The sequence below is a fragment of the Prunus dulcis genome, chromosome 1 (genome assembly GCF_902201215.1).
Source record: "Prunus dulcis chromosome 1, ALMONDv2, whole genome shotgun sequence".
Classification (NCBI taxonomy): domain Eukaryota; kingdom Viridiplantae; phylum Streptophyta; class Magnoliopsida; order Rosales; family Rosaceae; genus Prunus; species Prunus dulcis.
Genome location: NC_047650.1, coordinates 43,033,523 through 43,051,214, shown reverse-complemented (window position 1 = coordinate 43,051,214; position 17,692 = coordinate 43,033,523). Strand labels below are relative to the sequence as shown.

At 36.8% G+C, this 17,692-nt stretch overlaps 3 protein-coding genes across 4 annotated transcripts; 1 reads left to right on the top strand and 2 right to left on the bottom strand.

Moving 5' to 3' along the window:
* Nucleotides 1–268: 268 nt before the first annotated feature.
* Nucleotides 269–2,924, bottom strand: LOC117616431 (cx9C motif-containing protein 4). The gene is made up of 2 exons (XM_034345757.1): nt 2,628–2,924; nt 269–702 (listed from the first exon to the last, which is right to left on the bottom strand). The coding sequence occupies exons 1-2, from the start codon at nt 2,714–2,716 to the stop codon at nt 597–599; spliced, it is 195 nt and encodes a 64-aa protein (XP_034201648.1). The 5' UTR covers nt 2,717–2,924; the 3' UTR covers nt 269–596.
* Nucleotides 2,925–3,398: 474 nt separating this feature from the next.
* On the top strand, nt 3,399–10,158 carry LOC117615304 (protein EI24 homolog). 2 transcript variants are annotated; one of them, XM_034344370.1, is made up of 12 exons: nt 3,399–3,637; nt 3,921–3,986; nt 5,718–5,868; nt 7,100–7,152; nt 7,418–7,552; nt 7,648–7,711; nt 7,905–7,969; nt 8,084–8,166; nt 8,560–8,636; nt 8,736–8,851; nt 9,518–9,619; nt 9,790–10,158. In XM_034344370.1, the coding sequence occupies exons 1-11, from the start codon at nt 3,453–3,455 to the stop codon at nt 9,582–9,584; spliced, it is 1,062 nt and encodes a 353-aa protein (XP_034200261.1). In that variant the 5' UTR covers nt 3,399–3,452; the 3' UTR covers nt 9,585–9,619; nt 9,790–10,158. The 2 variants fall into 2 exon arrangements, with proteins under 2 accessions (XP_034200261.1, XP_034200260.1); XM_034344369.1 differs by having other exon boundaries at nt 3,403–3,637; nt 7,905–7,990.
* Nucleotides 10,159–13,419: 3,261 nt separating this feature from the next.
* Nucleotides 13,420–16,272, bottom strand: LOC117616002 (transcription factor TCP8). The gene is made up of 2 exons (XM_034345200.1): nt 13,841–16,272; nt 13,420–13,715 (listed from the first exon to the last, which is right to left on the bottom strand). Exon 1 carries the CDS (start codon nt 15,669–15,671, stop codon nt 13,854–13,856), a length of 1,818 nt encoding a protein of 605 aa, XP_034201091.1. The 5' UTR covers nt 15,672–16,272; the 3' UTR covers nt 13,420–13,715; nt 13,841–13,853.
* Nucleotides 16,273–17,692: the final 1,420 nt, after the last annotated feature.

Below are 17,692 nucleotides of genomic sequence, written 5' to 3'. Positions count from 1 at the left end.
CTTGAGGAGGAGAAAAACTTCCCTAACCCCCGTTGCATTGCATTGCCCCTTTTTCACATCAATGGAACGGGATAGGGAAATATTTCTCCTTGAAGAGGGTCCAACTGCTTGCCAATCTTTGTTATCATAGGCTAGCCGTTTTTAGAACCATAAAACCGATCTTTGTTTAATGCTGGTTACCAGATTTCGGGATGCAAAATAGTTCAAGTAAAACCGTAAGCTTGTAATGTAATGGCATATTGCATTTCAAACCAAAATAAGAAATACATAAAAATAAAAAAGACATATTGCCTTCTTTTATTTACGTGAAAAAGAATCCAGCTCTAGATCGATTCACATGTATGAAAATAAAACCTTATGCACACAAGTGTATCAATCAAGACATCAACAGAAAACTTTTCTAGCATCCTTTACACTATTTTTGTTTTCCCTCCCCCACCTTTTATTGCATTTAATGTGCCATAAGCATCTCGTAACAAGAGAAGCTTATAGAAAGTCGTAATCACATCAAGCATTTGGCTGCTGTGGTATTTTGCCTGGAGTATGATAGAGGTAGAGCTACATTTAGTCATTAAGTGCAAAATTGACAACACTTTCTACTTCGGCTTTTGCTTCAAAAGACCAGAGAGTGAAGCACAGTGAGTCGAATTGTAATTGTGTTTCTCGCAGCAAGACTGCAGCAATTCAATGACTGTAATGCACCTGCCAAGTATAAACACTAATCACAAAAGTAATAACAGAAAACAGGAAGAGTATAATGCCTGAGAAGAGAGGAATCACAAATGCATATGTTTGATATTGACTATTACTCTGACATATATAGCCAGTAACACATAATAACTGATATGAAAAGGACACATACTTCAAAGTGGGAACCATCAATTAGCTTTGAATGCAAACAAGTTTATGTCACAACTTCTGAATGTCAGCAGGAAGCAGGAATCAACTCCCAAAGTTCCATAAAATTGGTTACCAGTTCAATATATACACAAATGAGCGTTATATAAAAGAACAAATCCAACATACTCAAAATCCAGCATATTCAAAAGCACAAATGAGTATTACTTAAATGCTTGCTAGATCAGATCATGATGCTTCTAGTTTGACAACCAGGAGAAGGACTTAAATCCGCAATAACTACAAATGTCGGGACAACCAGACCGTGTATTTTATATGAGTTTGACATCGAAATATTGACAGATGTTGGCTCAAACAGCAACCAAAGGTAAGAAAAGACATTGGAAGAGAATGGTCTGAGTAGGATAAGTACTAATGAATGTAACCCCATATTATTCTCCATGACTCGTTCCAGACACTCAATTTCTACGATCATGATCAAAGAAGACTTTAAGGCGGATTTAGCATAGCAGTTAATTTATTCACCCTAGCTACCAGGGTGACTCCACATCATTATGGCTTAAATATTTAAAGTAAAGTAAGCTGGCAAAACTATGATAAAAAACCAGATATAATTTTTATTTTCAATTGAAAGGTTGAACAGGAAGGCCTTCTAGTTTATGTCAAACAGGCACCTAAGCACCAGAGAAGTTTGTTGAAAAGCCACATTCTAAAACTTAATATTCAATCTCCATGATGAACCGCACTTACACTCTAAAAGAAGTAGATACAAATGGTGAGTCTTTGACACTGTTCTATCCAACTTGCAATGGATGTGTCATTTGTGCCAATTGGAAACACAAGATGGTGTCAACCCACACAAAACTCAATTTTCATAAAAAAAGAAAAAAGAGAGAAGGAAAAGATAGAGACAAAAAGTATGCCTCATAAACCACTGTTTCTAAAGACCTGCTAAGATAGCCGAAAATGTTAGAATGCTCCTTCATTATTTTGTTAAAAGAAAAGGGTGGAATCATTTGCTGGTCGTATATGCATAAGCTAAGCGACCAACCAAGATTTGAAACAAACATTGAGCCACAACTGCTAGTCAGTAAAGCTGGATATCTACCAGTATGAGTATAACTCCATCTGTTGTTGGAGATAGCAGATGCACACTTTCATGGTCCTAAAAGAAAACATTGCCAAAGAAACAACTAAACTAAACCATTTTGCCTTGAATTGTTCCCACTTTGTGTCAAAACACCACTCTTTTGGGATCTTTCTTTTAAAAAAATTTGAGTGGAAGTTTCTATATTGAGCGATAACATTATCATCCTACTTGGTACGAACTTATACAACATTTGATTTATTTATTTATTAACAGTAAACAACAAGCTCTCTGATACATATATCAATGTTGTGGGAATTTTGGGTTTTCATTAGATGAAACCAAATTAAGTGTATAAATTTGAAAAAACCAAACCAGAATATATATATATATATATATATATATATACACGAAGGAAAAATCCAAAGCAAACATTGGAAATGAAAAAAAAACCCCTAACCAGCTAAATATCACAATCCATGTATGTACAAATAAACCAGACCAAAACGAAAGATAAAGAAATAAACAGAAGTTAGAGAGAGATATTCGACAATGAAATTAAATTTTCATTTCGTGGAAAAATTGGAAAGATAATTCAGAAATGTTATTTGATGTTTCCTCTGTTTTCTCGGCAACCAAACAAGAGATATATAGATTAATTAGGCGGAAAAAGAAGACGTACTTTTGAGGGAGGAAGTTGTTCTTGGAGAGACATGCTTGAATGTAGCATGCTTCTTTCTTGCACGGCTCTATGCTTTCTTGCTTCGCCATCTCTATTTTCTAATTTCTAATCAATTTGCGTTCGAAAATGGCAGCTTTTGCGGTGTCTCGTACTTTCAAGGGCGACCGACCACCGACCTTTCCTATAGTGCCACCTGCTGTCATGCCCCCCGGTTAAGCAATTGCTTTATGCGATTTCTTCTTTTTTCGAGTTTTGGTGGCTCTACAAGCGCTTTTTCACAATTAAATGTATTGGCTCAATAATAAAAGTGTTTATATGATCATAAAAACATTTCGTAGATAAGTACATAACAGATGGTTCTTATGGAATCAATTCGAGAAGCACTTGAATTTTTAACAACAAAAAAAGTATTTATTCTGCATCCGAGTTTTTTGGATTCGATTCTACTTCTTAAATATCACTAGTATTAAAAAAGAATTAATTAAATTTAATGTTTTAATTCTTTAGTAAATTTATATGTTTCATATCATGATTTCATCTGCTAATTTTATTGTCACCCCCAAAATAATGAGGCACTGACTTACACAAGTCTCAAATTGGAATTCATGACAACTTATTGGTATGTGTTTGGGAGAAAACTTATACCCTTTCTAACCTTTCTAACTTGGGCAAACCAGAAAAAATAAGTTTACTCAATTTTATTTGTTGGCACCAACCAATTATGATAGCTGACGCCGTTAAAGAACACAAGACGAAGATACCCTCCTCCTTAAAAAGGCCGTCTCGAAGTTTCTGTCACAGAAGAAGACTCAGTTTTAGTTGTGGATGTGTTGTGTTGTGTTGTGTCTCTCGTTTTCAAGTAATTTATTCAACTCAATTCTGAAAAGAATGGAAGCTGCAAAGCCATTGATAAACGCTTTCAGAACAAAATCAAAGCAGGCCACGCTGCTTTGGCTTGAGGGCTTCAGAGAGGCCTGTTGCCTTCACCGTGTCTTCATCCTCTGCTACAGGTCTCTCTCTTCAGATAATTACTTCAATTGCACGCTTTAATTAGTTTCAATTTATTTTAGTTAAATTGCCTCTACTTCTTGTTTGGTTGGCTAGAAAACGAAACAAACAAGAGAAAAATAAAGGGTTTTTCTTTTTCTTTTTCTTTATCCTTTTTGGTTGCCTTTTCTTCGCCTCCAGGCGTTGGATAAATTTTACTTCACTTTCTAAGGACCCAACTTGGAAAAAATTCATAAATTTTGTTTTATTTGGTTTAGTTTTTATTAACTTAAGTTCTGATGGCAGGTCGAGAAAGCTTTTGATACGTACAGGACAGTGTTTTCTATTGAATGGCTTCATTTTCTTAGGAAGGTAATCTCTTTCTGTTGCTCTGTGTGTAAGGTTGGCCTTATTAATTATAAAAGAATGTATCTGGGATACGTTTCATTACTTGTGAAAATTTGAGCTGCTAATAGCTGATATATTGGGTACTAGAGATTTTTCTCACACTTCCATGGAAGAAAAATAGAGAAGTCTATCACTTTATAAATAAAAAGTAATGAAGAAGAATAGGTGATATAGGCTGAATAAAATGGCATGAGAAGGAGTAGAAATAAATAAATTAATGTAGTGGCTGAAATTGAAAACAGTGCACGGCTGCTGGGGTGGCTGTGAATTGTAAGTAATAAATCTGTGCAATTTGTTCTGCTTGCCTTACATTGTTCCACAGTTCAAAATTTTCCATTGATTATAACGTGTTAGACTACTCATTTGGTAAATCTGATTATTCTTTTTCACGAGTGCAAGTGGTTTTGGCAATAGAGTTGGTTTGATTAAACTAAGTATGGTTTCATGCCCCCCTCATAGTAGTTTTTAGACCAACTTCTTCGAAGATGTATATTCTTGTTTAGAGCATTTTTTAGATCTTAGTTTATGTTTAGGATTTTTGCATATGATTAGGAGTATCTTTTTCAACCCCAACTGAATATGTTTCATTGTTTTCCAAGTGTTTTTTTGTTTCCTGTTTAGGGTATTTTTAGGATCTCTGCATATCTTCAAAGGTAATTCCTACAACATTTGGGAGATGCAAGCAGTTGATTATTTTGGCGAAGTTATAGGGTGCTGCAAATTAGGTTTTCTTGATCTTTTCATGAGGAGTGAAAAATCTCAAGAATTACTTGAAATAAACACTTTTTGATGATTATACTAGTCTTTAGACAGTTTGTACAGAGTCTACTATCCTCAAAAGTACTCTATAAAGGTGAGCAACTGGTGTTCAAATTTGGATCTTGCATTCTTTCCATTTCATCTCATGAAGAGCCCTTATCTTTGGCTGTGTAACAGTAGGCGACGGAAGGATGTCAACCAAGATGTGCTTAGGTCTTTGACTAGGTCAAGATGTAATTCTGTTGTTGTAGAAGCTATGAATAATGTTGATCAAAGTAGAGGGATTAGAATGATAAAAGAACCCCAAAAGGTACTAACCAGGAACCTCAGTCCACATGAAATGTTTCTCCAAGGCTCACGGGATTTTACTAGAACCCCTCAACATGACTTGGAATCCCCCCCTTGTTCTTTTTTCAGAATATCCTGTCTGTTGTAGGGCTAATCTGAATTACTTTCTTCTGTTTCTGCATTCAAGAAATCAATATCTTAACTTTCTTACAGGGTGGGTTGTTTCCAAAGACCACATTGGTTAAGAAGAGTGTTGTTGTCATCAAAGTGAAATGGACTGAATGAAGGAATTTGATTAACATGATGCTGCATGTGATTCTTATGTCTAATAACATTGAGGTCTAAAAGAAGCATTTAAATCAATGATTTCCATGTCACAGTTTGCTTCCATTCTTCTATCAATCTAAATCGTCTATTATTTTCTGCTGAAGTTGTGCTCTTGTTACTATTAATGTGGATGCTCTCAAGCTTGAAGATGCTTATATCTGGTTGCCTGAGTTGATTTATTTCCCAGTATGACCTCTGCTAACAAATTTGTAAAGTAGAACCTACTCATAAGAGTGCTTTAAGTGGTTTGGTGGACAAGTGCATTTTAAATCCTGCATGTCTGAGACTTGAAATTTGAATTCCTAATTTGTCTTTGTGCAGTATAATTATCCTTAACTCAGTCATCGTCCCAGCTCTACACTGGATATTACCTGATAGGTGCCCAGAATTTAGTTCTCAAGAACTCTGCTCATTTGGTGGTATTTTGAAATTTTATTCCTTCTTACGTCTTGGGCTCATACAACTCTTTTATGTAAGTTGCAGTCTATGCCAAGTTCGTTTTTGTAATTTCAATTGTGTGGCTTTCTTGAAAACCATTGAAGTGTTCCTCACTCACTGCTTGGATGGGATTCTGTTGAATATTTATATAGTAGGAAATGGATGCTCTTTGTAAAGATCTTACCTGAAATTATGTTTGCTAATCTGTCTATAAAAAAAAAATTGTTTTGGGCATGCATCGTGGAATTTTTTGATGTTTAATTCTGTTTTGTTAAATTATAATTATGTATTATGTACTCGTACACACTACTAAGCTTGTTATCTTATAAAGTATATCATTACGGACACATGAATTGCCTATTGGTTTGTTCTTATTAAAAAAAAAAACTATCTATCTGTTTGCTGATTGGGTTAGGTTAACTGGTGAACTGAAGTATGAAAAAAATTGTGCATACGGATTACAATAATAATCAACATGCTACTTTAGTTGTCAAATAGTGCCCACCAAAACAAACTCAATGTTTATTATACTTCATTTTCGCCAGGCAATAAACACACAAAAATATGATTACCACTAGGCTAATAGAGATCCCCAAACTTAGAGGCTGGCTCGGATTTCTGTGCATTCCAACTGTACTTCGCTTGCTTTTCTTCAAGTTTTTGAGATTGTGGTGTGAAAAGATATGTGACTTTTACATCCTAAAGGAGACAAAGTAGTTTTTCAAGAGCGGCTTGAATAAGACACAAATTGATTAATGTTCGTATAGGAGCTAATGATAAATTATAACAAAGAACGTACAAATAAAAAATGAAATTTTAGATGAATTAAATCAGTAAAAACCAAGTGAAATGTACCTAATTCCTATACCTGAAATAAGCAAAGTTTTTTTTTTCTGCATAGATGGTTAGTACAATTTCAAACTTCTATTGGAGAATGAATAAAGCCCAATTTTGTTGAAATTTGAAGCAAACTAAGGTTGCATCCTTTTTCATCTTTAATTTGGAATATCCTTTAGGACCTCCATCAAATTGCACGCATAGTAGCTTTTCCTGGTTACCAAAATATCTGCAATTCTTGAAAAGGAAACCTTTATTAAGGTAACTTGATAAAACTTTACCTTTGGAAATTTATTGTTTATTTAAATCTTTCTTGCACCTAACCTGGATCACGTCCTTAAGGTCTTAAGACTAAGTGTATGCTGTAGTTAACTTTGAAAAATGGAATTTGTTGAGCATTTATATGATTTCTTTTTTTCCTTTTGCAGGTAACTTGGTTCTACCCGTTGTATGTATTCAGCATTATCCTGAGCAACATCTGGTACCTACCAAACTAACCCCTGTAATTTCATTCTTAGCACCCTCATACAGAGTTTTTATAGTTCTGGAGGTCCCTTTGATCCCATTAGTTGTTACATCATGATTGGAGTGACATTAGTTATTAATTTATGATAATTTGTTTCCCAAGATTTTATGCATTAGTTTCTTATTTTGTGTAACGCAAGCCAGCATGTCTTTTGATGTGTTCACTGTTCATTGCATTTTTCTCTTTCCAACTCAAATCTACAATTTTATTTCAACCAAAGGTACAATGACATTGCTAAATATGGATTTGCTGCAATGGGGAGATCTGGGCCAACCACATTGGATCCTGTTAGACAAAATGAGGCATCGGCCTTACAAATTGGAGCTGGTACGGAAAGACCTACTGGCCTGGGAGGGTAATTAACTTAGTTGATGGTTGATGGTTCTTAAATAGAGACTTCAATTTTGTTATGTATCATAGGAGTTGTGTATGCATCTGTTGAATTTGCAGGGTCATGATTGGAATAGGAGAGCAGGTGTACTCATTACTTCTTTTGAGCTGTTTCTTCCTAGAGGTAATGTATATGTTTTATTATGTATTTACTTGGGTGTATGGAATCATAGAGGGGGGGAAAGGCATTAGATTTTGTAATTATTAGAGAGAGAGAGAGAGAGAGAGAGAGAGAGAGAGAGAGAGAGAGCTTATTTGCAATATTCTCCATGGCTTGTGTGTCAACTTTTGGATGACAGACATGATGGCTTCTGCAGGTATATGTGACAGGCTTTATACCGTATGCAGGGAAGGCACTAAATTTTCTACTTCTTTCCTGGATGTATGCCTATTACTGTTTTGAGTATGTGGTGCATATACCTTTTTGTTGTAATATTTGAACTTACTGTAATTGCCTAGATAAGTGTGTGCTAATGCACCTTTTGAACTTTCTTAGGTACAAATGGAATTTTTCTGAAGTTCGTCTGGACAAACGGCTGGACTTCTTTGAATCTAACTGGGCTTTTTTTGCTGGTTTTGGTAAATATGCTTCCTTTCTGGAGTCATTGTTTCAGTTGATTTGCAATTTTTTTTAAGTAAACGATTTTTTGTTATTATTTATTCTGTGCACTTTCCACATGGAAAATTACATTGATCTAAATGGCTTCTCTTAGAATTTTGCTTCTGCAGCCTCCTCATGCATGAAACATGATTTTTTTTTATAAGCAGATAAAGCTGAGTATAAAGACAGTTATCTAAAGGTGTCTCAAATTCGTTAACCCACATCTCAAAGTCCAATATTTTGAATTTAGACTTCGAGGACACACATGGGAATATGTTTTAGAGATTTTATGTAATCACACTTTTTATATTGCTTATATTTAAAACTCTTTTACTTGTTTTGAGGTATTAATATCTTCAATGGCTCTGCAGGAAGCCCTTGTGTTCTTCCTGTTCTCTTTTTCTCGCCTCTTGTGAGCTACGGGTTTATGGCAATACTCTTTCCATTGGTATACTTTTCTATTTTTATTTGGTAGTGATTGGACTTGTACCTAAAAGTTCACTTTGCTCCTATTATTCACATATATGGTAATAGTAGATTTTTCCAGTTTGTTTTGACAGCAACAGGTTCAGAGGCTGAGCAAGTTATTTCTTCTCAAAGAACAAAATGGGAAGTTGCTGGGTTTGGAAGGCTTCCAATATTTAATGCTGCAGATACTTTATCGTAAGCTATCCTCATTACATATGATCTCTGTGCTCAAAGCATGTATTGGTTTTATGTGTTTTTTTTTAATTTATAATCTTTTTGTGGAGATAGCTCCGTAGTAAAATATATCCTAATTTCATTGCCGTGGATATGGAACATTCTCTGTTGAGCATGTGCATTGAAAATGGATGTCATGCATAGAACTCCAAAAACCACGAAATTTCCTCTGGTGTCTTGCAACATTATTTGACACTTGCAGGGGACTCGAACTCAGGTATGATGTCTGTTGGACACGTACTGGACATGTGCAGTATGCAAAGGAAAAAAAAAGAAGTAATATTTCTTTTCCAACCAAGGAAGGACATGGCCGATGGAACTAATTCTTTGCTGGATAGTTTTATAATACTGAGTTATGTTATAAAAGTTGAAATATATGCCCTTACCTCTTTTAGTTTTGTTCTTGAAATTTAGAGCTCTAGTATTTATATTTTATAACCTTGTGCTTCAATGTGAAAGGCTGTGAACCCTGATATCTAAACCTGCTATTTTTAATGAAATAATTTGTATCTTTTCAATATCATATGGTTGGTCCAGAAATTGAAGAACTGGCATTATTTGAGTTCTAATGGGGTCATGGAACAATGACAGTTCTACTTTTGTTGACTCTTGATTGATTTTCTACAGGATGAGGGTTTTGTCTCTGTTTCCCCAGGAATCCCAGGAGCTGCTTCAGAAAAAGAAAGACAGCTAAGAAGCTTGGCGTGATGCTTACACAAGTTTTAAATAGTAAGTCAAAGTTTTACTATTTGGATACAAAGTATACGTTGTGCTCTTATGCAATGATGCTATTTCTTGAATTTTCCATTCAAACCACAAAACTGTGGATTGGGTTTGCCTTGCAATGTGTATTTTATTGATATGATAATAATTTCTTAGTCTTGTGTTTGTTGCCACAGGATCATCAATTCCACCCAATTTGTACATAATTTAAGTGCAATGGCTCAAGATAAAGCATCAGAAAGGGTTGATGTTTCCATTCTGTATTTTGTGAGAAAAACATGGTTGCAATAGGGATACCACTATTTTACTATCCCCGGCCAATAATGCTATGCCACATGGAAGTGTTCACGTGTGTCATACCTTTACTGGCAGAGGATAACAAAATAATGTTATCCTCGTTTCATGGAAGTCTCTCTATTTTGTACATAGAAAGTAGGTTTTGACCAAAGGGTTATCTTATGTACGGAATAGTGTGGTGAAGGACCAATTTCAATGGTCAAATTTGACCAAATGGTTATAAGTGGTGCTCAGCTTGCTTTATTATACGTGTTGCTGTCCAAATTTGTTTCTCTTGTTTTCAACCATTGTCAGGTAACACATTGTTATGCAATGTCAATGTTTTGTTAGAATCAAATGCGGAATTCAGTGGATTTGGTCGGTCCATGTCTTGAGTCTGACCAGGAACAAAAAATCAAGTGAATGTTGTTGGCCCTTTGTTCAGCCATTTAAGCAAAATTCCATTAAAAACTCAATTTGGATAATGAAAAAAAGTACAGGATTTGTCGTCGTAATGTTAGACAAATACATCATTTTATAGCAGCATTAGTCGCCGATGTGAAATGAAACGGCAACACGGTCAGTCTTTCTTTGACTCTTTTTTTTTTTTCTATCTTGTTTTTTCTTTCTTTTGTGATTATCTTCCTCTAAAATTGGAACTTTATAATTTTATATACACAAACTATAGGAGTTTGGTGTGCGTAAAGTAACTCATGTGAAATGAATTCAAATATCCTTCTCAGGAGAAGATTTCTATCTCAAGTTTGGTAACACTGAGAAAGAACTATAAATATCGTTATATTTATTTTCTCGTGTCTGGTTTGTTCAGGAAATGAAAACATAATGTGTTCAGATTTTCAATTATACCCCTAAATTACAAATATGCAAACGGTAACTTATGTTAACCTTTACACGTAACTAATAGGGGCAGATGGGTCATAAAATACAATCAATGTTTGCCTTGATTTTTCAAGGGAAAATGAAACTCGAGATGGAGGGCATCTTTTATTTTTCCTATGAAGCAAAGTTTTATTTTCCAAGCCTGAACTAAACAAACATGATAAATGAAATAATTACTTGTTAGGAAGCCCCTTTTCCAGCCTAGTTTGTATACCAAGTATTCTTGATTTAGTTGTATTTCTTTTTTCAATACTAAAAATTATTCCAAATGAGAATTGGAAATAAATAAAGAAAAACAATTTTTTTTAAAAGACAAATTTTCATGATACAGATTAAGCTGAGGGAGTGATTATTGTTGGCGCTTTGTGCATATTATTACTTAGTCTTTTGACCCACGCGCTTCATCACTGTCCAATCTCGCCAAAACCGCACTAACAACACATATGATTGGCGCACGTGAAGCGCCACGCGCGCATAATTAAATAAATGATCTGATTTATTCCCATGACAAATGAGATAAAGCACAGCAATCAATCATGACCGTCCATCGACCCGATAAGCTTTAAATTATAGAAGCTCCCCCTTCTCCTCCTCATGATGAGTCATCATCGCTCATCCCATCCCATGTCCTTTCCCACCTCATAAGAATTTGAGATTAAAAGTTTAAATTATAAAATAAAAAAAACTGCAACTTTTTGTGAACAAACAAGTCAAACTATATAGCATAATATATCTAATTAATCATTTTTTTATGCTTATGGTTACAGCTTTGGGTTAATTTAATTAATTAATCCCAGTTTTTAGCTTTATCTTGCGTAAATTGCGGGATTAGTGGATCGCTCACCGATGCCTAATTGCCAATTGCCAATTGCCCAAACACAATAAATTATGATTAAGTGAATGTGCTTAGATTAGAATTGTATTTTTAACATTTTGTTATGAATTGGGTGAAAGTTGAGTTTTGTCTCCTATGCCCATCACCAATCCTAGGGCTTCAAATGCACTGGGTTCACTTGAGGTTACCACTTGCCCCGCCGCTCATTATTTTTCTTCAAATTTTAGATCACAAAAACTATCTTAAGCTCTCTTGACAATATTTGATGAAATTACCCAAAATAAGTCAATTATGTTTAATGTTTTGAAGAAAATTAGTCTCGTACAGTATGTGCCAATTAAGTTCTTTTTCCTTCTTCATTTGTTGATTTTTACAATTCTTTTACTAAAAAATTTGTTTACCAAATGATGCCTCAATATCTTATTTTTAGAAAAAAGTGAGACTAACGGGGTCTAGTCCAATTGAAGAGGGCATTGATTGGCAGACTAGTGGTCTCACTCATGTTCGAACCTTCATAACATCATAGTAGCATCTCCTTGAAATTTAAACTATCGCTTATATTAAAAAAGTAATTCCTCATGCATTTGTATTTGCCCTTACAGTTGAATACTGAATGCAAAATTTTTTTTCATTTGAAAACAAAAACAAAAATCAGAATTTGGTGGGGACATATATAAATAGAAACAAAAATCTAGGGGACCCTATACAAAATCCACATCGTGTAGACATATATTAATTATGGGAGAAAATGATTAAGCAATGAAAACGAAAAAGTCATCTGAATTGACTGTACAAGTCAAAACAAAAGTCACCCTCACCGTCTGTGTTATTTCCCCTTCATTTCGCAGCTAGCTTTATATTAATTTTGCCCCTTTTTCTTTCATTTTCGCAATGCTTTTTTCTTTTCTTTTCCAGATACCCAAAAAGAAAATTACAGTACTTTGTTTTCTTTTTTCTTTCTTTCATTTTTTTAAATTTTTAATACAAGTGTTATTAAAAAATTATGGTAATCAAACACACAAACTCAAGTATAAAAATAAATATTCTTAACTACTTAAATTATATCTTTCCTCTTTCATTAGAGATAGGATAATTCGGTTCAATACGATACGATTCACTCTTCAAATTGAAAGAAGATTGAAACCGAAAACTAGGAACGCTTTGGTTGGGTGCGTATTCTTCATAGTTTTCTTATCCTTTCTTAATAATTTAATTTAATTTTTAATATAACTAAAAGACATAATCAAACATGCCTGGGGAAGGCTTCATGGACACGGTATATATTTTAATCCATAATTATCACATACATTTATAAATTAGGAGGACAAACACAATAGTTTTAGGATAAAACTGTGTATTAGAAAAAAGGGGAAAAGTGGTGGAAGGTAAAAGCGAACATGCATGCCTTCTCAGGTTTGTTTTAATCTCTCTCTACTCTGTCTTGGATTGATTAAAGTTTATATAATATTTGCAGTCTCTCTCTCTCTCTCTCTTTCTCTCCACATGCACATCAAACTTAGTTGGTTGCTGGGTTTCTTCTCCTTGTCCTATATGTTCTGTAAGAAAGGGTTGATTCAGGCATTGAGCTGGTCTCTGCATCTGGCAACTTCTTTCCATCTCATAAAGAGAAGCTCAAGATTTTTTGGGTTGGCTTTAGCCTTTTGCCAATTGAGAGGGAAAAAAGAGATGCCTTATACAACGTGTGAATACTGAAAAGAGAAGAGATGAATAAAATTTTATTGAATTTTTCTCTCTTCTAAATTCTTTTTGCTTGTTTTCCATTTTCTCTTCTCAATACAAACAAAACAAATATTTTATAAATAAAAAAAACACTCAACACAAATATCCTCCTATACAATTTCACTCTGCCTGTTCCCTTTGGGTCCCTTTGGACCAAATTCACTAACAAATTACATACTAATCTTGGGGTTTTTCTCCACACCAATCTAGAAAATAAATTGAAGAAATTCAAACTGAACAATGCTACAAATGAGAACTAGGAAACCTATCTTTTTCATCGGATGACATGACCATATCCCATGGAAATTTTCAAGCACTCACAACCCATCATCTCAAATTCAACTTCCAAATCTGCAAAAACACAAACCCAACAATCTCTAGTTCCTGCTGCTCCTATAATTAATGAAAAATCGGGAAGGACTAAACCAAGCTGCATTTTATGATGTACATATAAATTAAGAAGAAATAAAACTAACCAATATTTATATGTCATTGAGAACTATTTGGGGCCTCATCTCCACTATCAGTAGTTTGAGGCTGGTGGTGTTGTTGTTGATGATGATGATGATCCAATGGATGATTCTGCTGGTGATGCTCAGAATTCATATTCAAACCACCTCTAGAGTAAGAAGCATTCAGAGCAGCCAACATGCCTAAATTCGAGTCGGCGACTCCAAGCCCAAGATGCTGTGATGGCTGTTGCTGCATTAGCATGGAACCCAATTGGAGAGGGCTCCCTCGGCTGCCGGCTTGCTGGAATTCAAGACTGCTTGGAAGGTTAAACCTCGGCATGAAATGCAATGGCGCTTGCAATGTACTCCCGTGAGTGGCAGGTGCGGACGGAAACGTCCACATCTGTGCAGCCTCGGAAGGACCAGCCCCGGACGTCCCGGTGGGCATTGAGGGTCCACCAGCACCAGCGGTTACTGGCAGCATCCAGAATGTACTGCCAGCAGTACCGCTGTTCGGGGCGGGTGCCACTGCCCACATGGCAGTGGGTGGCAGGATATTCGAAGGCGGCCTCAGCAGCCCTGAAGGTCCTGCCTCCCCCTCCGACCCCTGTTGTTGTTTTTGCAATTGTAAGCCTCCGCTACTCTTAAAAGCCTTATTCCCAGACGGCGACCCTCCTCCTCCGCTGCTGCCTTCGCCTCGCCCTTGATTATCATCCTTGAACAGATCTTCTCTGAAGCGCTTTCTCATATAACTGTCGGTGGAGTCTCCACCGCCGCTGTCTCCGCCGCCGCTTGGAAGCGCTTCTGCAATTTGATCCGCGGTCATAAGAGGAGACTGATGCTGCTGATGATGATGGTGATGATGCTGCTGTTGATGTTGTTGATGATGTTGATGAAACCCCAACAAACCCGAATGGGGAAAACCCTCGTCGTAGTGAGGGTGATGGGCAAGAGCCAAGGCGCCGGGAAAGGAATGAGAGGCGGACTTGGAAGGCGGAGCGGAGAGCGTTGATCCGCTGCTACGCAGGGAGATGTTCAAACTGGAGAAATTGGCCGGGATGGTCCCCGTTCCGGTGGCGGCGATGATCGCAGGCTCGGCTTGCTGGAGGAGCCACTCGATTGTCTCGCCGTCGGACTTGTGGCTCAATTCTCTCGTCAACTGGAAGACTCTGGCGGCGCAGGTGGCCGGCATTCGTATGCGGCGACCTCGGCCTTCGACTTTCGTGTGCCGATCCTTGGTGGATCGTTTCACTACTTGGGTTGCTGCTGCTGCGGCTGGTGGTGCTGGTGGTGTAGCAGTAGTAGTACTGGTGGGTGAAATTGTCAATTGCTGCTGATGAATTTGGTTTTTCTTGACGGAGTCCAGCGGGGCTGGTCGGGTTGAGGGGTGGGAGTCGGATCTGGTGGCGATGGCGAGGGAGGCGTCGACCAAGTGGGGCGGAGGAGCGGTGGAGGTGGAGGTGGAGGAGGGAGAGGAGGAGGAGGAAGAAGACAAAGAAGAGGAGGAAGGAGCTGGTGGTTGTGCAGAAACAGTAGCAGAAGTTGTTGTTGGTGTATGAGTAGAGGTGAGGCCAGCTTGAATTGAGATGGAGCCCATGAAAGGGGGCCCTCCCCCTCCTCCTCCTCCTGCTGCTGCTCCAGAAGAAGATCTGCTGCCATCAAAGGGGACCACAAACTGGGAAGAAGGTGAGGACTGTTGCTGTTTTGGTTGCTGTTGATGATGATGATGAGGATGAGGATGAAGAAGGTGCTGGTGGAGCTGGTGATGACTTGTGTTGTTGTTACTAGTGTTGCTCTGTTGCTGCTGCTGCTGCTTCTTGCTGTTGTTGGTGCTTTGGAAATTTGATAAGTCCATTTGGTGGGGAAGGGTGGGGGGTTTGGAGGGATATCTTTTTTATTTTTATGTTTCTTTGGGTTTTCTTGGGTTTTAAGCAGCTGCTGTCTGATTGATCAACCCCATCTCTCTCTCTCTCTCTCTTGCTAGCTAGGCTCTTGCTCTCTCTCTAACTTACCAGTCATTCCCAATAAAACTCTTCTTCTTTTTTTGTTTATCTTTTTCTCAAAGTCTTTCTCTTTCTTGGGGTTGGACTTTGGAGAGAGAAATGTGGAGTGAGTGAGAATCTCTTTAAAACGTTTGCAGGGGTTGGACCTAGCTAAGACTAAGAGTTTGTGGGGTTCTTTCTTGGTCTATAATTAACTGTTGTCCTTCCCTTCCCTCAGCAGCTGCAGCAGCAGCAGCAGAGAGAAACTAAGAGAGAGAAAGAGAGGGTTTTGATTGAGTAGGTCAAGATGACTTAGATATTGAGAAGAAGCAGCAGGTGGGGGACCTAATAAGACCTTTGTGGTGGAGGAAAGAAAAAAAAGAAATACAAGAGGAGAAGCCTTAGCCCACTCGTGGGGTCTCTCGTAAAAGGAACGTTAAAAATCAGCCTTTGTTACACTCGGATTTTTATGCCCCTCCACCCCAGTAATTATGAGAACATTTGTTATGCTTTCTCTCTCTCTATAAAGACATTCTTTCCTTTTTTTCTTTTCTTTTTGGGCTTTGAAAACCCAACATTGTCCTGCATCATCACCTACTCTTCTGTGGGCAAATTGGTCCTTTCATGACTCAAGTAGCCCATTTGACAATTGCGGAGGTGCCCACAAAATCTGAGATTTTACCTCTCTCAATGGTTGTCCTTCGGATTTTTTACCACCCACTCTCCCTCTCTCTGCATCTCTCTCTGAGATTTCAGACCAGAATAAGGAGAAACAAGATTTTGAAATCCATTTTCTTGTGAAATCCTAATCCAGAAGAAGAAGCAAGTAAACTTTTCATAAACTGTCATGATTCTTGAGTATGAGTATTAATTTGTCTCAGAAAAAGTTGAGAATTAATTCAGAAGAGGGCAGCAGAGGAGATGGGTGATAAGTGTGATTAGGTGAGGAAAAAAAACTGGTGTCTGTCTGCACAGAGAGAGAGAGAGAGAGCAGTGGTTGAATGGTAAATATAAGAGGGTGAGTCCAGACTCCAGGGCAGCAAGCAGCAAGCAGCAAGATAGCGCAGGTAAGCATCAGATAAAGCATCTAATGCAGTAGGACAGCTCATCCCAATCCAAAACCCTACACTGTTTTTGTTTGTTTCTTTTTTTCCCTTTTTTTTGTTAGTATTTATTATTTATGTTATTTTTCTTTTCTCTATTGGGGCACCCTCCTGCCATATTTATTTATAATTCTATTGGTGAAGTGGAGAAGGAAAACTTAGTTGTAATTTGTGTCGCGTGAAAATGTTATCATATATGTCTAAATTTTATTGGTCAAAAATAGCAAAATAAAGTCTTTCCGGAGTGAGGTTTAGAGACTGCTGCTGCTCACTTGTGCTATGAAAAGACAGGAATTGTTTCTGCTGCTGTTAACTAACTTTAAACTTCAATAACAAGACCTCACAAATTACCAATTTATATAAGATCATCTTTGGTTAGTGGAAACAAAAGTCAGTTCCGATTATATGCTTTTTGTCAAATTTTTGTAGAGGTATCATTTTATATTCTAAATTTCCATTACAACTTATATTATGGGTGGAAGTCAAGCATAAGAATTCAAGTATATGGATAAATACTCATAATCACTTAAGTTACAAGTCAATTTACAATATTAGTTTCAACACTCAAAAAATATTGTTATTGCCATAAACAAACCTATGAAAAATAACTTAATAGCTTCACGATCTATCATAGTGTTTGGTAGTTGGTCGGTACCAAGACCGTTTGCGTAATGTCTTATTTTGACCGCTTGATCCATTAGTTGTATACCGAGCGAGAGTTAATGTTTAATATAATTTTTGTGATACGACGAATTATCTATCGCTAGGTCAGTCATAATACAAAATAGTTA

Bases quoted from the DNA above. Each gene is read 5' to 3' on its own strand.
- LOC117615304 (XM_034344369.1), top strand. From the start codon at position 3,453: ATGTGTTGTGTTGTGTTGTGTCTCTCGTTTTCAAGTAATTTATTCAAC. The intron at 3,987-5,717 runs GTAATCTCTTTC...GTCTTTGTGCAG, and splicing joins GGCTTCATTTTCTTAGGAAG to TATAATTATCCTTAACTCAG. The intron at 5,869-7,099 runs GTAAGTTGCAGT...TTCCTTTTGCAG, and splicing joins GGCTCATACAACTCTTTTAT to GTAACTTGGTTCTACCCGTT.
- LOC117616002 (XM_034345200.1), bottom strand. From the start codon at position 15,671: ATGGACTTATCAAATTTCCAAAGCACCAACAACAGCAAGAAGCAGCAG.
- LOC117616431 (XM_034345757.1), bottom strand. From the start codon at position 2,716: ATGGCGAAGCAAGAAAGCATAGAGCCGTGCAAGAAAGAAGCATGCTAC. The intron at 703-2,627 runs GTACGTCTTCTT...TATACTTGGCAG, and splicing joins AACAACTTCCTCCCTCAAAA to GTGCATTACAGTCATTGAAT.